The 18,220-nt window shown below is 40.5% G+C and overlaps 1 protein-coding gene and 1 long non-coding RNA gene across 3 annotated transcripts in view; one reads left to right on the forward strand and one right to left on the reverse strand.

Annotated features, from left to right (window-relative positions):
• LOC138687738 (uncharacterized) overlaps window positions 1-7,021 on the forward strand; it is a 28,341-nt gene extending 21,320 nt beyond the window's left edge. Inside the window, exons 2-3 of the long non-coding RNA XR_011326875.1 lie at window positions 3,354-3,433; window positions 4,448-7,021. This is a non-coding gene — a long non-coding RNA (uncharacterized lncRNA). The remainder of the gene's footprint in view (window positions 1-3,353; window positions 3,434-4,447) is intronic.
• Window positions 6,186-16,816, reverse strand: CCNJ (cyclin J). Of its 2 annotated transcripts, none has more exons than XM_069796677.1 (6): window positions 16,636-16,816; window positions 16,202-16,301; window positions 14,032-14,242; window positions 11,329-11,628; window positions 11,078-11,237; window positions 6,186-9,350 (listed from the first exon to the last, which is right to left on the reverse strand). In XM_069796677.1, the coding sequence occupies exons 1-6, from the start codon at window positions 16,716-16,718 to the stop codon at window positions 8,939-8,941; spliced, it is 1,266 nt and encodes a 421-aa protein (XP_069652778.1). In that variant the 5' UTR covers window positions 16,719-16,816; the 3' UTR covers window positions 6,186-8,938. The 2 variants fall into 2 exon arrangements, with proteins under 2 accessions (XP_069652778.1, XP_069652779.1); XM_069796678.1 differs by having other exon boundaries at window positions 16,631-16,816.
• Window positions 16,817-18,220: the final 1,404 nt, after the last annotated feature.

Below are 18,220 nucleotides of genomic sequence, written 5' to 3' on the forward strand. Positions count from 1 at the left end.
TCAGTCTTTGAAGTTACGAATCAAAGTAATTTGTATCTTCTAGTTTAAGGGACACTAAAAATAAACAGTTCTTCAAAGAGCATGTATCTTTAAAAGAAATGTAAAACATAATTTCTAAACAGAAGAAATAATAACTTGTGGTTTTAACAGTGAAGGAAGAAGAGTTTTAGTAATGAACTGTATTAAAGGTGCTGAATCTGCCACAAGAGCAATTGGATGTTTATCTTAAGTAAGTATGAGTTTATTTTTTAGCATTCAGTAAAAACCCCCAGAATTTGTGAAATTAGTCTTTGACTCACAATTTAACACTGTAATTGATAACTTGCTGGTTAGTGGCTATGGAAGCTAATCCAGTAGAGTGTAATTTTTATCATAATTCCTATAGATGTGTTTTAAATAATGAGGATTGTCATTCATTCACTACTATTTATTACATGCATACTCAATTTACATATATTTTAATTTTTGTAGTTCCTTTTTTCTTGACTTGTATCTTTAAGACCTTATGGATCAAACACACTGGATGAAATGATATTTAGAAGACATCAGAAGTAAAAATTGCATAATAAATAATGAATGTAAATGAGGTGGGAGATTACTGAAACAATCTGCTTTAAGTTCATTTAAATCCTTGCAGAATAATTATTTGCTTTACAGAGGAAAAAAGTAAAATCTTTAATTGCTAGCTAAATACAGACTATATGATTTGCTGTGATAGTCAAACCTGTGTATGGAAATAAGCATATAATAATCAGTTCCAGGAGAGTTTTCAAACTGAATTATGCAAACCCTGGCAACTGTTTCCTCAAAGAGCTCTAGAGGAAGTGTGTGGGGCAGAGGAAGAAAGGGATTCTCTTAAAAACACACAGTTTTTGTATCTAGGAGAGAAACAGTATTACAGAGAGGGGACAGAATTTCTGGTAAACAGTTTATTCCTTATACTTTTGCATATAGTATTCCATCAGTTTGGCTGTAGGAAGTAAGAACAACATGCAGTACTCTTGTGTAAATGTTTTCTATATATTTGGGAAAAAAGCATGGGTGCTTTTGGGAATGTCTGTTTTAGAAGCAAATCTTCAATGCAATAAATGTTTGCACATTTTTACTTCTGTGCCTAAGAAAAGCATACAGCATATGAAGTGCTTAGCAGAATCAAATATACATCTATTATACCATAAAATTTTATTGAAAAGTAACTGCTTTACTGTATCAAGTCTAGGAAGGTCATCTGCTTTCTACATTTAGTCACATCCGCTAAGTGGAAGGTGCAAGAAATCCTGTCATAGACACTTATTGACTAACTTGCATTAAGAGATATTTCTTCCTTAGCTCCATTAGTATTTGGCTTAAATCCTGAATGATTTCATTAGCTACGTAAATGCTTAATCTCTTGAAAATCCTGCTAAGCTCTTGCCCTCATTGAAAGCTGTGATAATTTGTTGTAGTTAATTTTGTATTTAAATACATTGCCTTTCAGTTCCACTAAATGTTTCTTGTGTTTGTTTTTTTTTTTTAAATGACGGAGAGATGAATAAGAACACCAATTTTAGCCCATCTGTCCTATTATTTTGCACCTCTCTGCTGTTTGCTTATACTAGATTCTTCTTTAAGCAATAGAATTTTTTCAGTTTGTCAGTGCAGTCACTGCAGTGGTATGTGAGGTAAAATTAAATACTAATGGAAGTTGATGCCTTTAATCCTGTTTTTTCAACATACAGTAGTATTTATGAGACAGCTGTAATTTGTGCTGTAATTATCCTTTTGACATATGAAAGACTTTGATCTATTCAAAGTTGTCCTGCACCTTTTTCAAAGGAAAGAGAACAATTTGTAAAAGGTTGCAGAAGAAAGTGCTGCTTTAAATCTATGTTTTATAGTCTTACTGCAAATATGTAAGAAAGCTAAATAGCCTTTTTACTTTCTTTTCTGCTGGAAGAGTACATCATTGCTGATACCTGTTTTGTGTTGATAGAGGAGAAAAAAAATGGCATTTGTACTAACTCTGGAAAAATTCTTTTGGAATCTCTTAATGGGGCTGTATGATATGTTACAAGCAGTTCGATACGTTTTTATCCCTCCCCAGAATGTTAACTGCTTTGTCAACAGGGAGAATGTAAGAATGTGGAGTTAAATCAGCAGGGAGATGGAATGGTTTCCTGTGAAATATAAAACAGTGCATGTACTAACATAAATATAAACAGGGAATGGCTTATGGAAACAAACAAAACAGGCAGCATTCTCCAAGAGAAAGTGGTGATGGAAGTGCTTCCAAGCTACTTTTGTGTTCTCACAGTCTAGTTGATTGAGGAAGTAGAAAAAATTCTTGATGTATCTTAGCTTTTGTGGTCTCTCCTAGGTGTAGTCCTGCATGCTTGCTAACTTTTTATCAACTCGTTCTCCTAAGTCTTAGGAGACTTTACAAGAAATTTTCAAAACAAATTTAGAACCATCTCTGTGTTGAGGGAGGATCCCTTTAGAGCACATAATCTGAACCTGGGTATAGAAGGCTGATAGGAACTTTTCTACTAGTAAAGAACCTGTTCCCCAGTAGGATCTTATCCTATTTTCACATCTGTCATTCAACAGTCTTTTGGATGCATGGCTACACAGCCACTCCATCTGTCAATGAAGATAGCCTTCTAGGTATTCATAATCTCTGCTAGAAGAGTATGGAATATCCAAATCCTTGGAGATTGTCCTTATTGCGCCACAGTGGACAAGCACTAAGATAAGATACAAACACTGAGATACGATGCAAGGCCAGAAGCATAGAACTGCTCTCCAAAATACAGACACTTTCCCTGGAAACTCAGTCTTGGTGGCATTTCAGAAGAATTTCTCCATCTCTGGAGCTCTGCAGTGATGCCATCTGGAGTGCCATTTACCATCCTGCAAAATCAATGCATCTAAACGTACTGCAATGCTTGGCAAAACATTACTGTTGTCAGTGTTTTAAAAACAAAAAACAACTAGAAAACTCTACGTAACATAGCTGATAGGTGGTTGGAATGCAAATGTGCATAGAGTTGACCTCTGTAGAAAAGGGTAAAGCAGAACACCATTTTGCAAAATCTTTCACAACGTTGTGATGAAATAGGCAGATTCTGAATCTGCCCTTCTCTTCTGCTGTGAAGTCCCATTAATAAATCTGTAGGTCAAACTGAAAGGAGGGTAAGTCTTAAAAGTACCCAGTCTGATGGGCTCTAGTATTCGAACATCTGTAGTGTAACTGTGCCAATGTGCCAATACACATACAATAGTTTTCAGTAACTTCTACTTAATTGTTTTAATTTTCTGAAAATTTCTAAGTAATGCTTTACATCTCTCTCTTTGTTTTCTTAAATATGATAAAGATACCTGGATACCTGAAGATGCATAGAAAAAGGTGTTTAAGGAGAAAAGAATTCTTGCCAAGTAAGAGCTTGGTTACCAGGTAAACGATTGAGTCCATAAAACGTAATTTTAAAACTTCATTTAAACTACAAGCATTGCACATATAGTAAAGCTTCTTTTATATAGTAGAACGTTTTAACTGCAGAGTGGTTATTGATAAAGACACAATTTTTCTTTCTCTTAAATAATCCTTCCAAGTTGCAGTTACAGCTGTAATACTCCCCCCTCTGCCCCCAGTTATCTCATACCTTATCCAGATGCCATGCATGCATTTGCAGTTAGTAATTGAAGCTGTGTATCAAACTGGCACTCATTTTTCAGAAATTCCCAGCAAATAATTTTTTCTTGATGTGTATTTTCATTCATATCCAAATAATATTTTCTTTTTGTGGGTCTCCTTAGTTTCTCTGATCAATCATGAGTAAGTATCCTTTAGTTAAATTATGTTTAAAACAAAGTTACTGTTGCTTATCTCTCATGGAATAAGATAATAGACTAGAATATTTCAGTTGGAAGGGTCCTACAACAATCATGTAGATAAGGAATGAAAAGTAGGAAGTGAAGTTTTTTGGTTGCAAAGTGTAGCAAGACCATAACACATCTTTTTAGTACCACAAGAAATAAGCCAGTGTGTTATGTTATAGGAAGATTCTAACTATATGTTATCTGTGGAATAAACTATAAATTGGCATTCTAATGGCTGTAAATCTCCTGGTATTAACAACCGATTAGTGTGAAAAAATTCCTACAGAATATATAGCCTTAGATTGGTTGTTTAAATGATTCATAGAATATGGAAAAAGCGTACTTTGAGAGCTTTAATAGGTTGTTCTATGGAAGTGGTCTTTTATCTGGCTCTTTCAGGAGAGTAAATTCAAATGTTCAGAGAAAAGCAAGTTGTATTTCTAAACAGTTTAAGCATGCATATACCAGCTAATAGGTATGATAGTTTAACTGACTTGTGCTGATGAATATGAACATTATATACTAAATCTCAGGTTTGCCGTTGTAACACCTGTAAGTCTTCCTTAAGTCTCCCTTCTTTTCCTGGTAGGACTGGCAGCAGAAGCCCACAGCCTTGGATGCACTGAGAATTTTTAAAACCTGGAGCTACTTTCTATATAGTTACTCTTTAATTATTCAGTTATAAGGTGGGGGTTTTTTTGAGTCTTTAGTAGCAAATGCTTTTCTTTGTCAGAATGCATGTCTTGTTTAATAAATGTTATGTAATAAATTTCTATAACTTTAATTACAGGGAAAGAGCAAAATGTATAATGTAAACTTCACAAATGTACATGCTTGTGCCATATCTAAAATACCATTGTTATGGGGACTAAAAGTAACTGTATATTTTGTTAGTGCTACTTTACTTGGTGTTTTAAAAAATTGCTGTTGACAACCTTGTAATAAAGTAAGACTAACTGGGCACTTCTGTTCAGTCAGATAAGGCCTTACCTACTCAAGAATATATAAGCCAAAAAGTAATGTAGCATCCTCCTTTAATAATTTATTAGCTCTACATACTGAACGTTCACAGGAATAAAAGTCTCTTAACAGCAGTATTAGAGTTGCAAAAAATCTTCTGGTGATGGGCCAGTCATTGAAATGTGAACTTGAAATTTCATCTTTTAAGCTAAATTTGCAATGCTGGAAGAATATAAATATCCTCACATTTAACGTAGATAGTGAACCTGGGTCATGGGAAGCAGAGATAAAGCTTTTCTTGTTATGTACAAACACAAAAAGCTTCAGTCTAGCAATTTAAAATCTGAAGTTGAGACTTCTACTGAAATACTGAAAAGTAGCTGGCAGTGCTTGTAGTTGTTAAGAGACTCACAAAGATCATCAGTAGTTCCTATTTTGTAATTACAGTAAAAAAATTTGAGATTTCAAGGAGACAGTCTAGACAGATTTGACTTTTCCTGCCCTAAGGGTGAGGACAAAACTTTCCAGATCAAAGTATCCATGTAATATGCATGCTACCATCATCCTGGAGCACTGCCCTTGTTCCTTAGTGGGACAGAGTAGAGCTTGCTCTCTTGTCTTTAGGCCCTCTAGAAGGGTTTATTCCTAAATGGATGGGTGCAAGCTAACAGAGACCTCAAAATTTCATTTTCTAACTTCAGAGGAATTAAATTCTATGCAACCTCCTTAATTTTTGAAGCTTTAGCCATAATCACCTAGCCTTGTTACAAATGTAACATGTGCACATTATTAGGAAGAACTAGAATTTCTTTAGTAAGGAACAGTCATCAGAAATTGTAAGCATCCAAAAATATTTCTGCTAGGATGCATCACATGATTTTTTGCTGCCTTTGGCATTACTGAGCCTTCACAGCTATTGTAAATAACCTCTTGAGAAAAGGCTATTGCCACATCTTCTCCTAAATGAGTTCTAGTATTAGAAGTATGAGATGACCAGTATTGCTTTTTTTTTTTTAAATGAGAACAAAATGGATTCAACCCCTGCTCTTGAACTACTACAGTTCTTTTGTTCTTGATTTCTTTGTTACAGCTGTGCACTAGACACATTGTTGAAGTGTACAATGTTCAGTATTTGCTGTGGGTGCAATTAGTTTTAAAGCCCCTTCCTGCATGATTTCCTTCCCTTTTTTTTTCTTTAATTGTGAAGTTAGAGTGTTCCTGAAGCTTATTATAGTGTCACAGAAAGGGTGGGGAGAAAGAAGTCCTTACATCTTCAGCCCATACACAGGGACAATGTAAGACAGATTAGGGTCCATTTATGTATTTAAAAAACCCACACACACAGAAGCATAATACACACTGGAGCCTTCTTACTCAAAACTAGTTTTATTTTTAAAAATAAGTTGAATGCATAGCACTCACAAAGATTCCATTGGTTTGGACATTTTGCATTTAGGAGCACCATTCTCATTTATGCCATAAAAAAACACATTTTGGTTCTAATAGTAAGAACAGTGTATTTTTAATGTACACTGGTAAAGCCCTTTTAAATAATATATTGAAACTGTTCAGTGTACATTTTCTTTGTAGTCATTATGCAGCTGTAGTGTCAGAAAAAACTCAGACTAAGTAATAAATTAAAAACAAACAGCATGTAGTGGATCTTTTTACAGTTGATCTCTTAAAATTGTGAAATAAAAAATACCCTATTAAATGTAAATTTGCAGTATTAACTAACTGAACAAGCCCCCCGCCCATTATAGTTCCAGTGTTAAGTATTAGTTAAATTTTTATATATCAAATGCCTATGGGATAAATTTACTAATACCCCCAAAAAGAAGAGCCTATACTGCTGTGTCACAAATAAAGATGACAAGTTAGCTGATTTAAAGATTTTACAGAAAAAAATGCTACAGGCATCTGCTGTTATTTCAAGTCATGGTCTATTACAAGACTGTACATTCATAGCATCAGAGGTAGTTAGAGCACTGAGGACTTGGATATAGCATTGCAACAAAATGAAACCAGCAGAAAGAAGTCCACTTCCCTCTTAAATGAGTAACAATGCTGAATAAAAAGCATGGCATCTTATGAGGTGGAAAGTCTCTACTTAACACTGCTCTCAGACATGGGGAAATATTCATTAAGAGATAAAGAGAGGAGAGGAAAAAAAAACCAAAACCAAACCAACTTGCACTTAAGAGTTGACCACACTATGCCCGATTCTCTAGCATAAAGCAGAGAGGGTCGTCTCTTTCATTCACGCTCCTACCCCTCTTGACTTGCACATGTATGCTACAAAAGCCCACAAAAAAAATTGGGATTTATGAAAAAAAAACCAAAAAAACCAAACCAAACCAAGAGAAACAGGATTTCTTCTCCTCAACAATAAACAGGTTTTTGTAGCATGTTATCATTGAGCCCCAAAAAGAATGAACACAGCTGTCCTCCCTCCATTCTGAATATTATGGTAAGGTCCCCTCTCCTATGATAAAGCCTTCACCTTAATATTGATACTGTATCTTAATTGCCCCTGCTTTCAAAACAGTCTCTGTAAGATTCACAATACTTCAGTGTCATTAGATGGTATACAATTTTAAGTGCTGTCACTAAGACAGGAGAAGAAGGTGGCAAAAGAACAAATAACCAAAAATGCCTTAAGCTCACATACTATAAAGATATTTTAAAGTAGTAAGAATCCTGTCATCCATACCTCTTCCTCCCATATTCTACCACAGGAGAAAGTCAGGTATCTTGTATTAAAAAAAAAAACAAACAACCTCCATTAATATCTCTACCACCATTTTCATCCAAGAGTTGGATGAGTGAAGCTTTCTACCCTCAGATTATCCACTCCACAGGAGATAGTGTAATTCCATAAAGTTATGTAATTAGCACCTTAATTGTGATAAAGCAGCTCACTCTGCAATATATTTTTGATCCACCCATTTAGAAGAGTAAATCTCTGCATTTTCTTCTGGAATACCCAAACAGTAGAAGAAAAAGTTGCCCCACTATTACCTGAGAATTTCCCTCCACTATAAGCCTGACAGAACTGGATTTCTATAAGCATTTAACTGTACTTTTTGTATGAGTGATACTGTCAGTACAATTGGAGGATGCTTTCTGTTGTTTAATACATGTGTGTTTGTGTGTGTACACAGAGGAATTGCAGCCACTGTAGTAGTTCTGGTACAGTACAAGTTCTGAAAGCTGAAACTTTCTCTTTTCTTCAATTACTGCATACCACAGTGCTGGGCAGTAGTTCACATCTACATTCTGTGAACACCAACATATCCCTTTGGTACTCTGCATATGGATGCCCTGAAGAAAAGCCACTCCACTTGCTAGTCTCTTCCTTCTCTACCTTCCTCCCTCAAGTTATACCCAATTAAGTGTACAAACCAGCAGCACAGAGTAATGAGTAGAAATTTCCCTGAGTTAGTATGAAAGAGTTACTTTAAACATAAAAAAGATAGGAAGGAGAAAAGAAGTAAAAACATAGTGTCTATCCTGTGAGGTACAAAACATAAAAACTAGCCAAAATACCAGTTAACTCAAATGCCTTAGCCTAAAGCAAATATCCAACACAAGTGCTGAAAAAGGGGCAAGAGTATGGAGTTAGCCAGATGAGATCTGTTTCTTCCTGTGGTCCCCATGTATCTGGAGAAGTCTGGCATTCAATGGATTCTTAAGTTTCAGTAAATTTAAAATAAGTGTTAATACTGTATGGTGGTATGACATAAATGTCTTCAAAATAATACTGCATATCTCCTTCATTAAAAGGTAAGTCTGTAGTTAGTCCACAGCTATTTTTCTTTCGACTAGTATTTCAAAGATGTGCGTTAGAAGCACAAGGTATTCTGAGTACCAGATTAAGAACCTATTACCCCCAGGTATACACATTCTTTTTAAAGGGTGTTCTGTGTGCTTATTTTTTGCAGTCTGTATTTGAGCTACGGTACTGGTTGCCAATCCAGTTGCTTTTTTCTGGAAAGACACTTTCTTTATTCAATTTGTTGCCCTCAAACTTATTTGAGGTTTAACAAAAAAACAAAACAAATCCCCTCAACACAACTTCCCACTCCAAACAAGCAAGCACAAAACGATTTTGTACTTATCACCTCTCAAAGCAGGGAGTAATACAGGAATATCGTCCATTCACTTGGTAACTCCGGTTGTAGGAGACGCTTACACATGGCTTCACTTCTAGCGGAACAGCTAGTGACATTGCAGCACCAGTCTGTACATGGCCTCGAGCCTGAACACTAGACTGTAAGGCAGCAGGGCAAGTCTGAGGTGGGTAAGATGCTGTATGATTAGATGATAATATCTGTTGACAGTTTTGCTGCTGTGATGTCTGATGGTGATACTGTAATGAAGATTGATGGGCTTGGAGATACTGTGGTATGTGCTGTTGAGCATTAGCCTGCTGGGGAGTTGGAGCTGGGGTCTGAAATACAGTATGTTGGGCAGACTGAGTATGTTGTCCTTTTTGCTTGTTTGCTTCCTTCACATCATTATCATGCGCACTAAAAACAAATTGAGAAGATAGAGTACATGAAAATAGATGTTGAAATAATTTAAACTCTTTTGGGTTAACTTTTAAGAGCACTCTAAAAAATGGTGCAATTATCTGAAAGCTTCCAAAGCTTTTTTAAAAAAAAAAAAAAAAAAAAAAAGAGAGAGAAAGTTTTAGCCTACCTTTTAAAATCATCTAAGGTTTTAAAATTTGTTTCTTTAGGATACAGTTTCTTTTCAACATTTCACTTCATTGCATAGCAATACCAAATGCAGATGAAAGCCAAGTACAATACAAATAATACAGCAGTATCTAAAATTACCAGTGCAATAAAGTCTGCTAGTATACTGCAATCAAGTGCCAGATTACCAGAACCTGAAATTTAAACTTACTTGCTGCTGCTATCTCATTTAAATGGGGTAACAGAGTATAGGGTTTTTAAAGACATGATATCAGAGGGTTTTTAAAGATCTACATTACAGTACTTGAAGATCATATGTATATTGATATTGGATCCTGTTCTGGGGAGTGGAAATGCATTTTTTTTTTTCCTTCATCTCACCTTTTTTCTATCCCACCCGCTACTTAAATTAGACAGTTTAGCTCACCTGAATTCCCTTTGATTTACACCTGACTGAAATGTATTTAGACATACTCTTCTTCTTGCTTGTATGCTGAGGTTAAGCAGGTGCCACCTACACACTTCAGTCAGGGCTAAAAATCATCCAATTTTTTTGGTACTGCCTATACAGGGCAGATCTCTTTATTGGGGTTCAAGCCCTCACCAGTTTTTCTTCAAAGATTGCTAACTTTTTATGGGGCACTGCAAAGATGACTGAAAGGCTTCGTGTCATGTGTCCTGCCCCCACCAGTTTTCCAAAGCAATAGTGAAAACACTTTTGCAACAGCACTTGCATGCTTTAGATACTACTCCTTTCATTACACACATTAGTGAAGCCAAGAGACGCCATCAGGGGTAATAATGTCACACTTATAAGGAAGATGTCAAGATGTCATTCTTCCAGATACAGCTGTTCCCGTGCTTCTGCACAGCACAACTGCAGTTAGATCTGGGCAAGAGCAAACTTCTGTAGGAGGAAAGCAGTTATGGTGGGCATAGGTTTTGATCTTAAGGTTCAGAATAAAAGAACTGCTTGTGTAACATCCCATCCCAGCAGAGGTTCACGTGGCATTTGTTGGCATTTTTATCTCGTGTCAGCTGTATCCCTCCACTGTAGTGCAAAAATGGATACAGCAAAAATAGATACAACCTCCTGGTCACTTCCTTCCCCCCAAAGTTGGCCACTCAAACAGTCTGCATGCTTGATCCATAATCTGTTTGGAGCATCCCTTGAAATTCCAAGGCATACAGTCTTCAGAGTAAGTAGGAGCTCCTATGCCTTCAATACTCTTCACTATCTCTTGCTCTCTAAGCTGACTACAGAGATTGGGAATAAGCTATTTAACAGATTCTCAAAGCATGCCAGAAGATATTCAGTGGAAACGCAAGGCTGAGGTTTGTTTGTTGAAGGAACAGGAAAGAGGTTACATCTTATAAGGCTTTTTTTTTTTTGGAAAGAACAAAACAGTTACTACCTAACATTACCTAATACCTAGGTATTTTTAGAATAGAAAAATGGAAATTCTAAAAGAAATTTACTTTCACTACTAACAGCAATTAAGCGTACCAACAGATGCAGAAATGGGCTTTAAAAAAAGCTGCTGCTGCTAACTTACATTAGTAGTCGCTCAATACATGGTGCTAGGAAATCCCAGGAGTATGCAGTAAGATGATGCAGTCGGGTAGGCCATGTTGGTGAGAGACGCAAGATAATCCTTGAAGAAGCTACACATGCAGTAGCAACTAAAGAAGGGGCATAATTTAAAAATGCATGATCTAGAAAGAAGAAATAAGAAAAAGATTCATTTCAGTTGGACATTGTCTGTCAAGACAACAAAGGACTCATTACCTGAAATATGTGACTCACCTTGCAGTGATACTTCCAGAAAGTAATCAGCATATTTTGCCATATATAACTTAGTCTTCTCTAAGCAAACCATTGGCCAGCCGTCATGAAGATCAGTCTCATGGACAGCAATAGAAAGATAATAGTCGATGAAATGAGCAGCAGTTGGGAGGCACAAATTCCACTGAAATGTTTCTAGCAACAACAACTCCATATGAAGCAAATTCTGTTTTGTTAGTACCAAATTCATGTTAGTCATACAACCCAAGCTGTTCAACTGTTCAAGTTTGGGAACACTGTCTTCCTTTTCTTCAAATTTACCTTCAGGTGAACAGAAAGAGGAGGGAAAAAAAGGTTCAGCACGAGTGAACTATAAAACAGATTGTATCTAATGTCTGTGTTGGTCATATTTCAATTCTACTATGTCAAACAAGCTCGAGACTTTCCTGCAGATGCAAAGCTCAAATCAAAGATATCATCAGAGACAAAAAGGGGTATGTACTATAAAGGGCTAAATTTCAGCAGATAATGTCAAACACTGTGTAGGATATTGTGCAGTGCCATGTTTCCTTTTGGTTTTCCTGCCCCGGCACAGAGAAGCTGGTTACCAAGAGCAGAAGCTGTATTAGGACATCACTGGCCCTGTATGTGCAAGTTTTTGTCACCAGATTTTTGTATAATGTGTCCCCATCATCATTGAAATACCACTGTGATGTGACTTGGCATACACAACACCACAGCATTTGGCTTTAATCACCCTCTCACCCCCACACACCCTTTTTGTTTCTAAAACTCTGTAGACTATAGCTAGAGCTCTAGCCAACATGGCTGCTCTTAATGTCTGTTATGGTAGGTATGGTTTTAGATTTGATAGCTGGTAAGCTGCCGCAGCAGTTCAAACAAGTAGATTTCAGCATTGTGCATCTGAAAACACACACTGCCATATATACTGCTTCAACTTTTAACACCGCTAGTAGCTTCAGCTTTCCTTGGACTTTAACTTGTCAGGCCTGTATGTTTTTAGCCTGAAGAAAAATTGTGTATGTAGAAAACCCATTAATAAGAGAAACAAGCGTCACGTTTCCATGCAGTTTGCCATATGGTTGTGCTATTTCAATTTCATTGCAAATTCTTTCCACCTTACACTCTCTATTCAGTGCTACACAATATGTTGTAAATGCACACTTTAGGGACTTTTGCAGTACTGAACATTTGCTTTTTTCAACAGTGGAGGTACTCATGCAGGACTTAATCCAACCCCAGTCCCAGTCTGTTAGTTTTTGTTTCCCATACTCTAGCTGTTACAGAAATAAAAGCTTCAGGAGTCACATAATTTCTCTTATTACTTCTATAACCTTATCAGATATATCACAGTGTGACTTGTTCAACTTATTGCACCACTGATTAAACTGCTTGTTTAAGCCACACAGGGCAAAAGTTTAAAATAGCATTTTGGTTTGTGCTCTCTGAACCAATTCATACACTGCTTCTCACAAGAGCAAGTACACCAGGCTTTTGGAGCTCTACTTGCAGCTTGTCATGAAAGATGGCAGAGGTGATTTAAAAAAAAAAATTAAAAAAAATTATAATTCTCTTCAGAACATGAATTTAATTTGAAAATCTGGCATTAGTTCAAAGCCAATCCATTTTCCTAAATGGATTACACTGGTTTCTGAGGCAAGGTTTTCATACTCAGCACCTCATCCTTTGCCAAGAGAAGATTGCTGGCTGGTGGCATCCAGTCAAAATTTACCCCCAGAAGAATCTGAAATAACCCTTTTCTTGTTTAACTGTTCTGCTGAATAGCTGTATTGGTGGAGACAGGGGATTCAATGAAAGGAAGCAGTACACCAAAAATAGCCAAAACCTCAGCGCTCTGGTTTTCTTGAGAAGAGGGCCTAGAGCTACAATGTGATATACGTTATTTGAGAAAATGAAAATAGATTCAGAGAAACAGATCCGCAGAAACTGACCTGTTTCTCTAAATCTTTTGGTTTAAGAACAAGTGCCAGCAGCTATCCCAGCAAACTACATCCATATTTCTTTGGGGACATCTAAAAGGGGTCCACAAATATCGAAAGATGGATACACACCACAAGAATCTAGCCAAGGTCAACATAAGCAGCACTGTTCATAATGAGCGTTTGTAATTACTTCTGTCTTCAGACTACTCTGCCTTCACTGATGTGTTTTACCAGTATTACATTTCGTACGTGATGATACAGGATTTATGTTAGCCTCAGTTTGCTTGAAGTACATTGCAATTTATGAAATCCGAAGTATTCCAGAACCGCACAGCACCATCAGCAGGGTGCAGTGCAGTCTACATATGGTTTATTTCATTTCTTCCTTTATCACAGGTATGCAAATTTCTCATTTCCAGCACTGGATGTACCTATTTTGAGATGTCCTCAGAAAGACAGTCTTTCTATTCCTACAATACAGCTCTGAAAGTTCACTTTAGAATAATTTGTTTCCCAGCATAAATATTAGTTTTTAATTGCAGTTTGTTTTTTCTCCCCTCAGTTTTATCAGGTGCCAACAGAAGTCAAAACAAGAGTCAAAAGAAAGGCTCTACCAACTGGGCCAAACTGATACACACCAATCTGCCTGTCTTTTATAACCTCTTTGTTTCCCCTATCTGCTATATCCCATCAAGACACACCTTGTATTTGGCAGTAGAACCTATATTGCTCTAGTTAAAGTTAGGTGCTACATACTTACTTGCTAAAAGTAAACAGGAAAGAGCAACCACATGCAGCTGCTGTATAGATATGTCATAACGATCCATAAAGAGGTCCAACAGATACACAGCTAGATGTCGTGCAGCAGGACAGAGTCTGAACCGATTGCTCACAATGGCAATCAGATCTGCAAAGTATCTTCTCAGATGTAACTGGGGAGATTGGCCTTTGTAGGAGGGCAGCTTCAGCTCCTAGATGGACAGCAGCATGTAATTTTATTAAAACCATCATTTAGTTTGAATTGGTATCAGATTAATATAGCTGATACTCTCAAATTTATCTTGGAATTTTCGAAGGATTTCTCCCCTCTTCCTTCTGTTCCCATCATTTCAGCATCCCTTTTCACTAAACAAAATCTATTTGTTGTATTACAGAAAAACTAAGAAATAATTCGGTTCTGCACAACGTTAGTATAATAATTTAAAATTTAACATCTTTCAATTGTGCAATCGGCTAGAGTAACTTTAGCTAGCTTTTACCATTTCTGTTCTATTACCTCTACTGCAAAGTCTGTATCTCCCAGCAGGGAAACAGCAAGAGTATGTGAGTACTCCTCAGCTGCTTCAATGCAAAGTCCAATAGCTTAACTCAACCCCCTCCTGCTACAGCTCAATCTGAGCAATCAGACTTTGTACTGAAGTGTTTGCATGTTCCAATGGTGTCAGATCTCCGGCAGGTGCCTTCAGAAGGGTGCTAACAGCTAGCTGAAGGTAGCAACCTTAGGAAGGGGAATGGGGTGTGCATTGTGTCAACATTTGCTGCATGCATATGTTTAAACCCTGACTTAATCTGATCTGATTGATGTTGCACTGACACTGATTACAGTGTGCTCTCAGGCATTTAGTTACGCATACATAAACCTCACGCGGTCTCAAGATTTGGCGGGGGGACAGGATGGGGACGGACCCCACAAAACAAAAGCCCTACCAACACCACAGATGAGAAAAATTTGTGGCATGATCTGTTTTGAATACAAAATTTGGACTAGTAGAAAGAACGTTCCCCAGGCTCCTGCCTAGTAGCTAGTACCTCCTCTTGTACACAGCAGAACAGCAGTGCTGTCTTCTGTTATTATGAATAAATTTATGAGTTAGATTGTGCAGCCTCTTACTGTGTGTAAGCAGGATTTTGAGTACAACTAAATTTCCAGAGGGACAGTATGATAACATCAAGTTGGAATGGAGTTACCCAAAATTTTCAAAGTTTTAAGGTCAATTCAAAGTTCTGAAACATGCTATTGAAGTGGAAAAAAAAATGCAAACAAACCAAGAACCCCCCCCACCCATACCTCCTAAGCTTTAGAATTCATCTTTCACAACACTAACTTAGTAATGGTAACTTTGGTAGTAAATAAATTATCCTCTCCTTCTCTTGTGTTCCTCCCTGCCCGTGCCAAAAAAAAAAAAAGTTACTTTAGTGATCACACCTTCAAGAAAGGTAATCCACTCATCAAGTACTATCAGGCAGCAAAAGTACATTTTTAGTAGGTTCAGTCACTGTAAACTGATTTACTCCGATTACTTTATTATGAAAGCGGCCCCAAAGAGCAACTTTGAGTTAGTCAAAGCAACTTCAAAGCAGCATTGCCTGGACCCTCTACTATTCTTACTGCACCTAGCGTTTGGTTGGGTGGTTTGGGGGCTGGTTTTCTTTGCAACAACAGCATCGCAATGCTTTCTGCGGAGTTTAAACCTGGACCCGCTTGCACACACACACGCAGAAAAGAACCAAGCGCACCGTGACCGCTTTGCCTTTTTAAAGCGCGGAGAGAAAGCAGCCTGCTCAGTCAGACAAACTGTCAAGACCGAGGACAAGCAGCCCGAGCAGTGACTGAGGGGAAGACACCCAGCTTCCCGAGGCTTAGAAAACCGCGCTCCGCCAACACCCCGCCGCGCCGAGCCCGCCCAGCGGCGGCCGCCTCACAGGCGCTTTCCAGCCCGCCTCAAGCCGCCGCGCCGGCTCCCCCTCCGGAGGGCCGGCTCCGACTGCAGGAGCCCGCACAAAGGCGCCGGGGCCGCCAGCGCAGCGCTCCGCTCCCCCCCGCGGCGCGGGGCCGGCAGCGGCCTCCCCACCCCCCCTCCCTCCTTAACCCCCCCCCGGGCTCCCCGCCGCCCCCCGCAGACCGACCCGCCGCCGCCGCGCCGGGCTACCTTGTAGCGAAGCGCTTGGTGGATGTCGGCAGCCAGCTGTCCTGTCCACCACTGCGCCTCCAGCTCCATCGGCGGGGCGGCGCGGCGCGGCAGCCGGGGCCTGGGCAGAGGGGAGGAAGCGGCGCTGGCTGAGCGCGGGCGGGGCGGGACGGGACGGGCAGCGCCACCCTCGCCCCTTCCTCGCTCGCCCCCGGTTAAACGCGATCAGCTGCCGCCCGCGCCGCGGGGCCCCCCCCGGCCCCCCGGCCCAGCTGGCCGCCATGCGGGGCACAAGTGGGGCTCGTTAAGCCGCCCCCTCCCGCCGCGGGGGACGGCCGGGCGAGCGGGGCGCGCAGGAGCCCGGCGGCCGCGGCCCCGGGGGGAGGGCGATCGCGCCCCGACGAGGGCCGGCGGCGCCCCCCCCTCCCCCCCGGCGAAGCCGCCACTCACCCTACGCAGCGGCGCGGCTGGCGGCCGCGGCGGGGCCTGGCCCGGGGCACCTGAGCGCGGCGCGGCGTCCCGAGGGCTCCCCCGCCATCACGCGGCGCCGCCCGCCTCGCCCATTGTTAAAGGGCCGAGCGGGCCGGCGTGTGTACAAAGCCAGGCAGCGCCCGCACGCGGCCTCCCGCCCGCCAATCGCCGGCCGCCTTACAGCGCGGCCCGCCCGCCGGGCGCCAATCGGGACGCGGCGCTCACGGGGCACGCCGCTGAGCTTTGGGCTTTGGGCCCGCGGAGCTGCCGTAGCCGCCCCGATAAAGGCCCGGGGCGGAGGAGGGGGCGGAGCGCCGCGCGGCGGGAGGGGGCGGTGGCGGTGGCGGTGGCGGTGGCGGTGGCGGTGGCGGTGGCCGACTCCGACGCCGCGTGGCGCGGAGGTGCCGCTGGAAGCGGGGTCCCGGCCTCAGCCTCGGCCTTTCGCGGGGACCCTGGGCGTGTTGTAACCCTTACCGGGGGCTGTGGGCCCTTGGGGCCTTCCCGCCGGGTGTCTCGGGAGAGCCGGGTTAGCGGGGCTCTCCCCGGCCAGGGCATGGTGGCGCTTAGCCCCCTGAGCGTCTGATTGCACCTTTTTCCTTTCTTTTTTCCTCTTCTCTTTTTTCCCCCGGCTCTTTCCCTTTTTGGCTCAGCCGTGAGGTTTTTAACAGGTGGAGTGGTTGTGTGAGGAGCTGTGTCATTTGGCTCTCTTCCACCTCAGGCACGTTTTCCCTTCGGCTCTGAAGGACATACACCTTTTGGGCTGCAAAAGCTACGAGGCTCAAGTATTTGATTTGTCTTGCGGGCGAGCTCTTGTTCACTGCTAGTTAAATTCCAGGGAGAAGGTTTGTAATAGCATGCATCCTCCTTTCAAATAGCCTGTGCCGTTCACCTGAGTGCAGGGGCCTCTGCATCCCGACAGAGGATTACTAAAAGGAGCTCCCGCTTGTGCTTCTGGTTTAGTAGTAGGTGCTGTGCACCTGTTTTGTATTCAGAACGCCTTTTTCTAGATGCTTTTCCACTTGTTGGTAATACCCTGCTACAGAGATCTTACGAAATAATACTTTGTGCTTTATAGTGGTTTACATCTTTGAATCCCCAAACAACTAACTAATGAGAATGTAAAACCTAGTACAACAAGCAATGCAAAGCGATGAAGAAGACATGCTTTGGATGCAATTTATGTCGAGGGAGTATATTTAAGTTTTCATTCCTACCCATGCTCAGACATGATTTTTTTTTAATTAAAATGGAAACCAACTTCTTGACATAACCAGTTTAATGACTCTGTAGCCATGGCTGTAAAAGCCTATGCCTCTAAACATGCATGTCTAACTGTAATGTGTAGTCCTATGGACTGCAGTGGTCCGTTTCATCTGAGGAGGTGTGCTCATAGGTAGAAGCCCTTGTTTTTGAGGACACGTTTCTTGGGCAGATCTCATTTATGACAGATTTCTTTATATAATGCTACGTAGTTTTCTGAAGAAAAAAACAACTGGAAAAATGTTAGTATTTTTTGTGCACGCATATGTAATTGAGAAAATACTTTATTTAGATTGAGATCTAGGGTCT

Source organism: Haliaeetus albicilla, chromosome 11, assembly GCF_947461875.1.
Source record: "Haliaeetus albicilla chromosome 11, bHalAlb1.1, whole genome shotgun sequence".
In the NCBI taxonomy this organism is placed as follows: Eukaryota; Metazoa; Chordata; class Aves; order Accipitriformes; family Accipitridae; genus Haliaeetus; species Haliaeetus albicilla.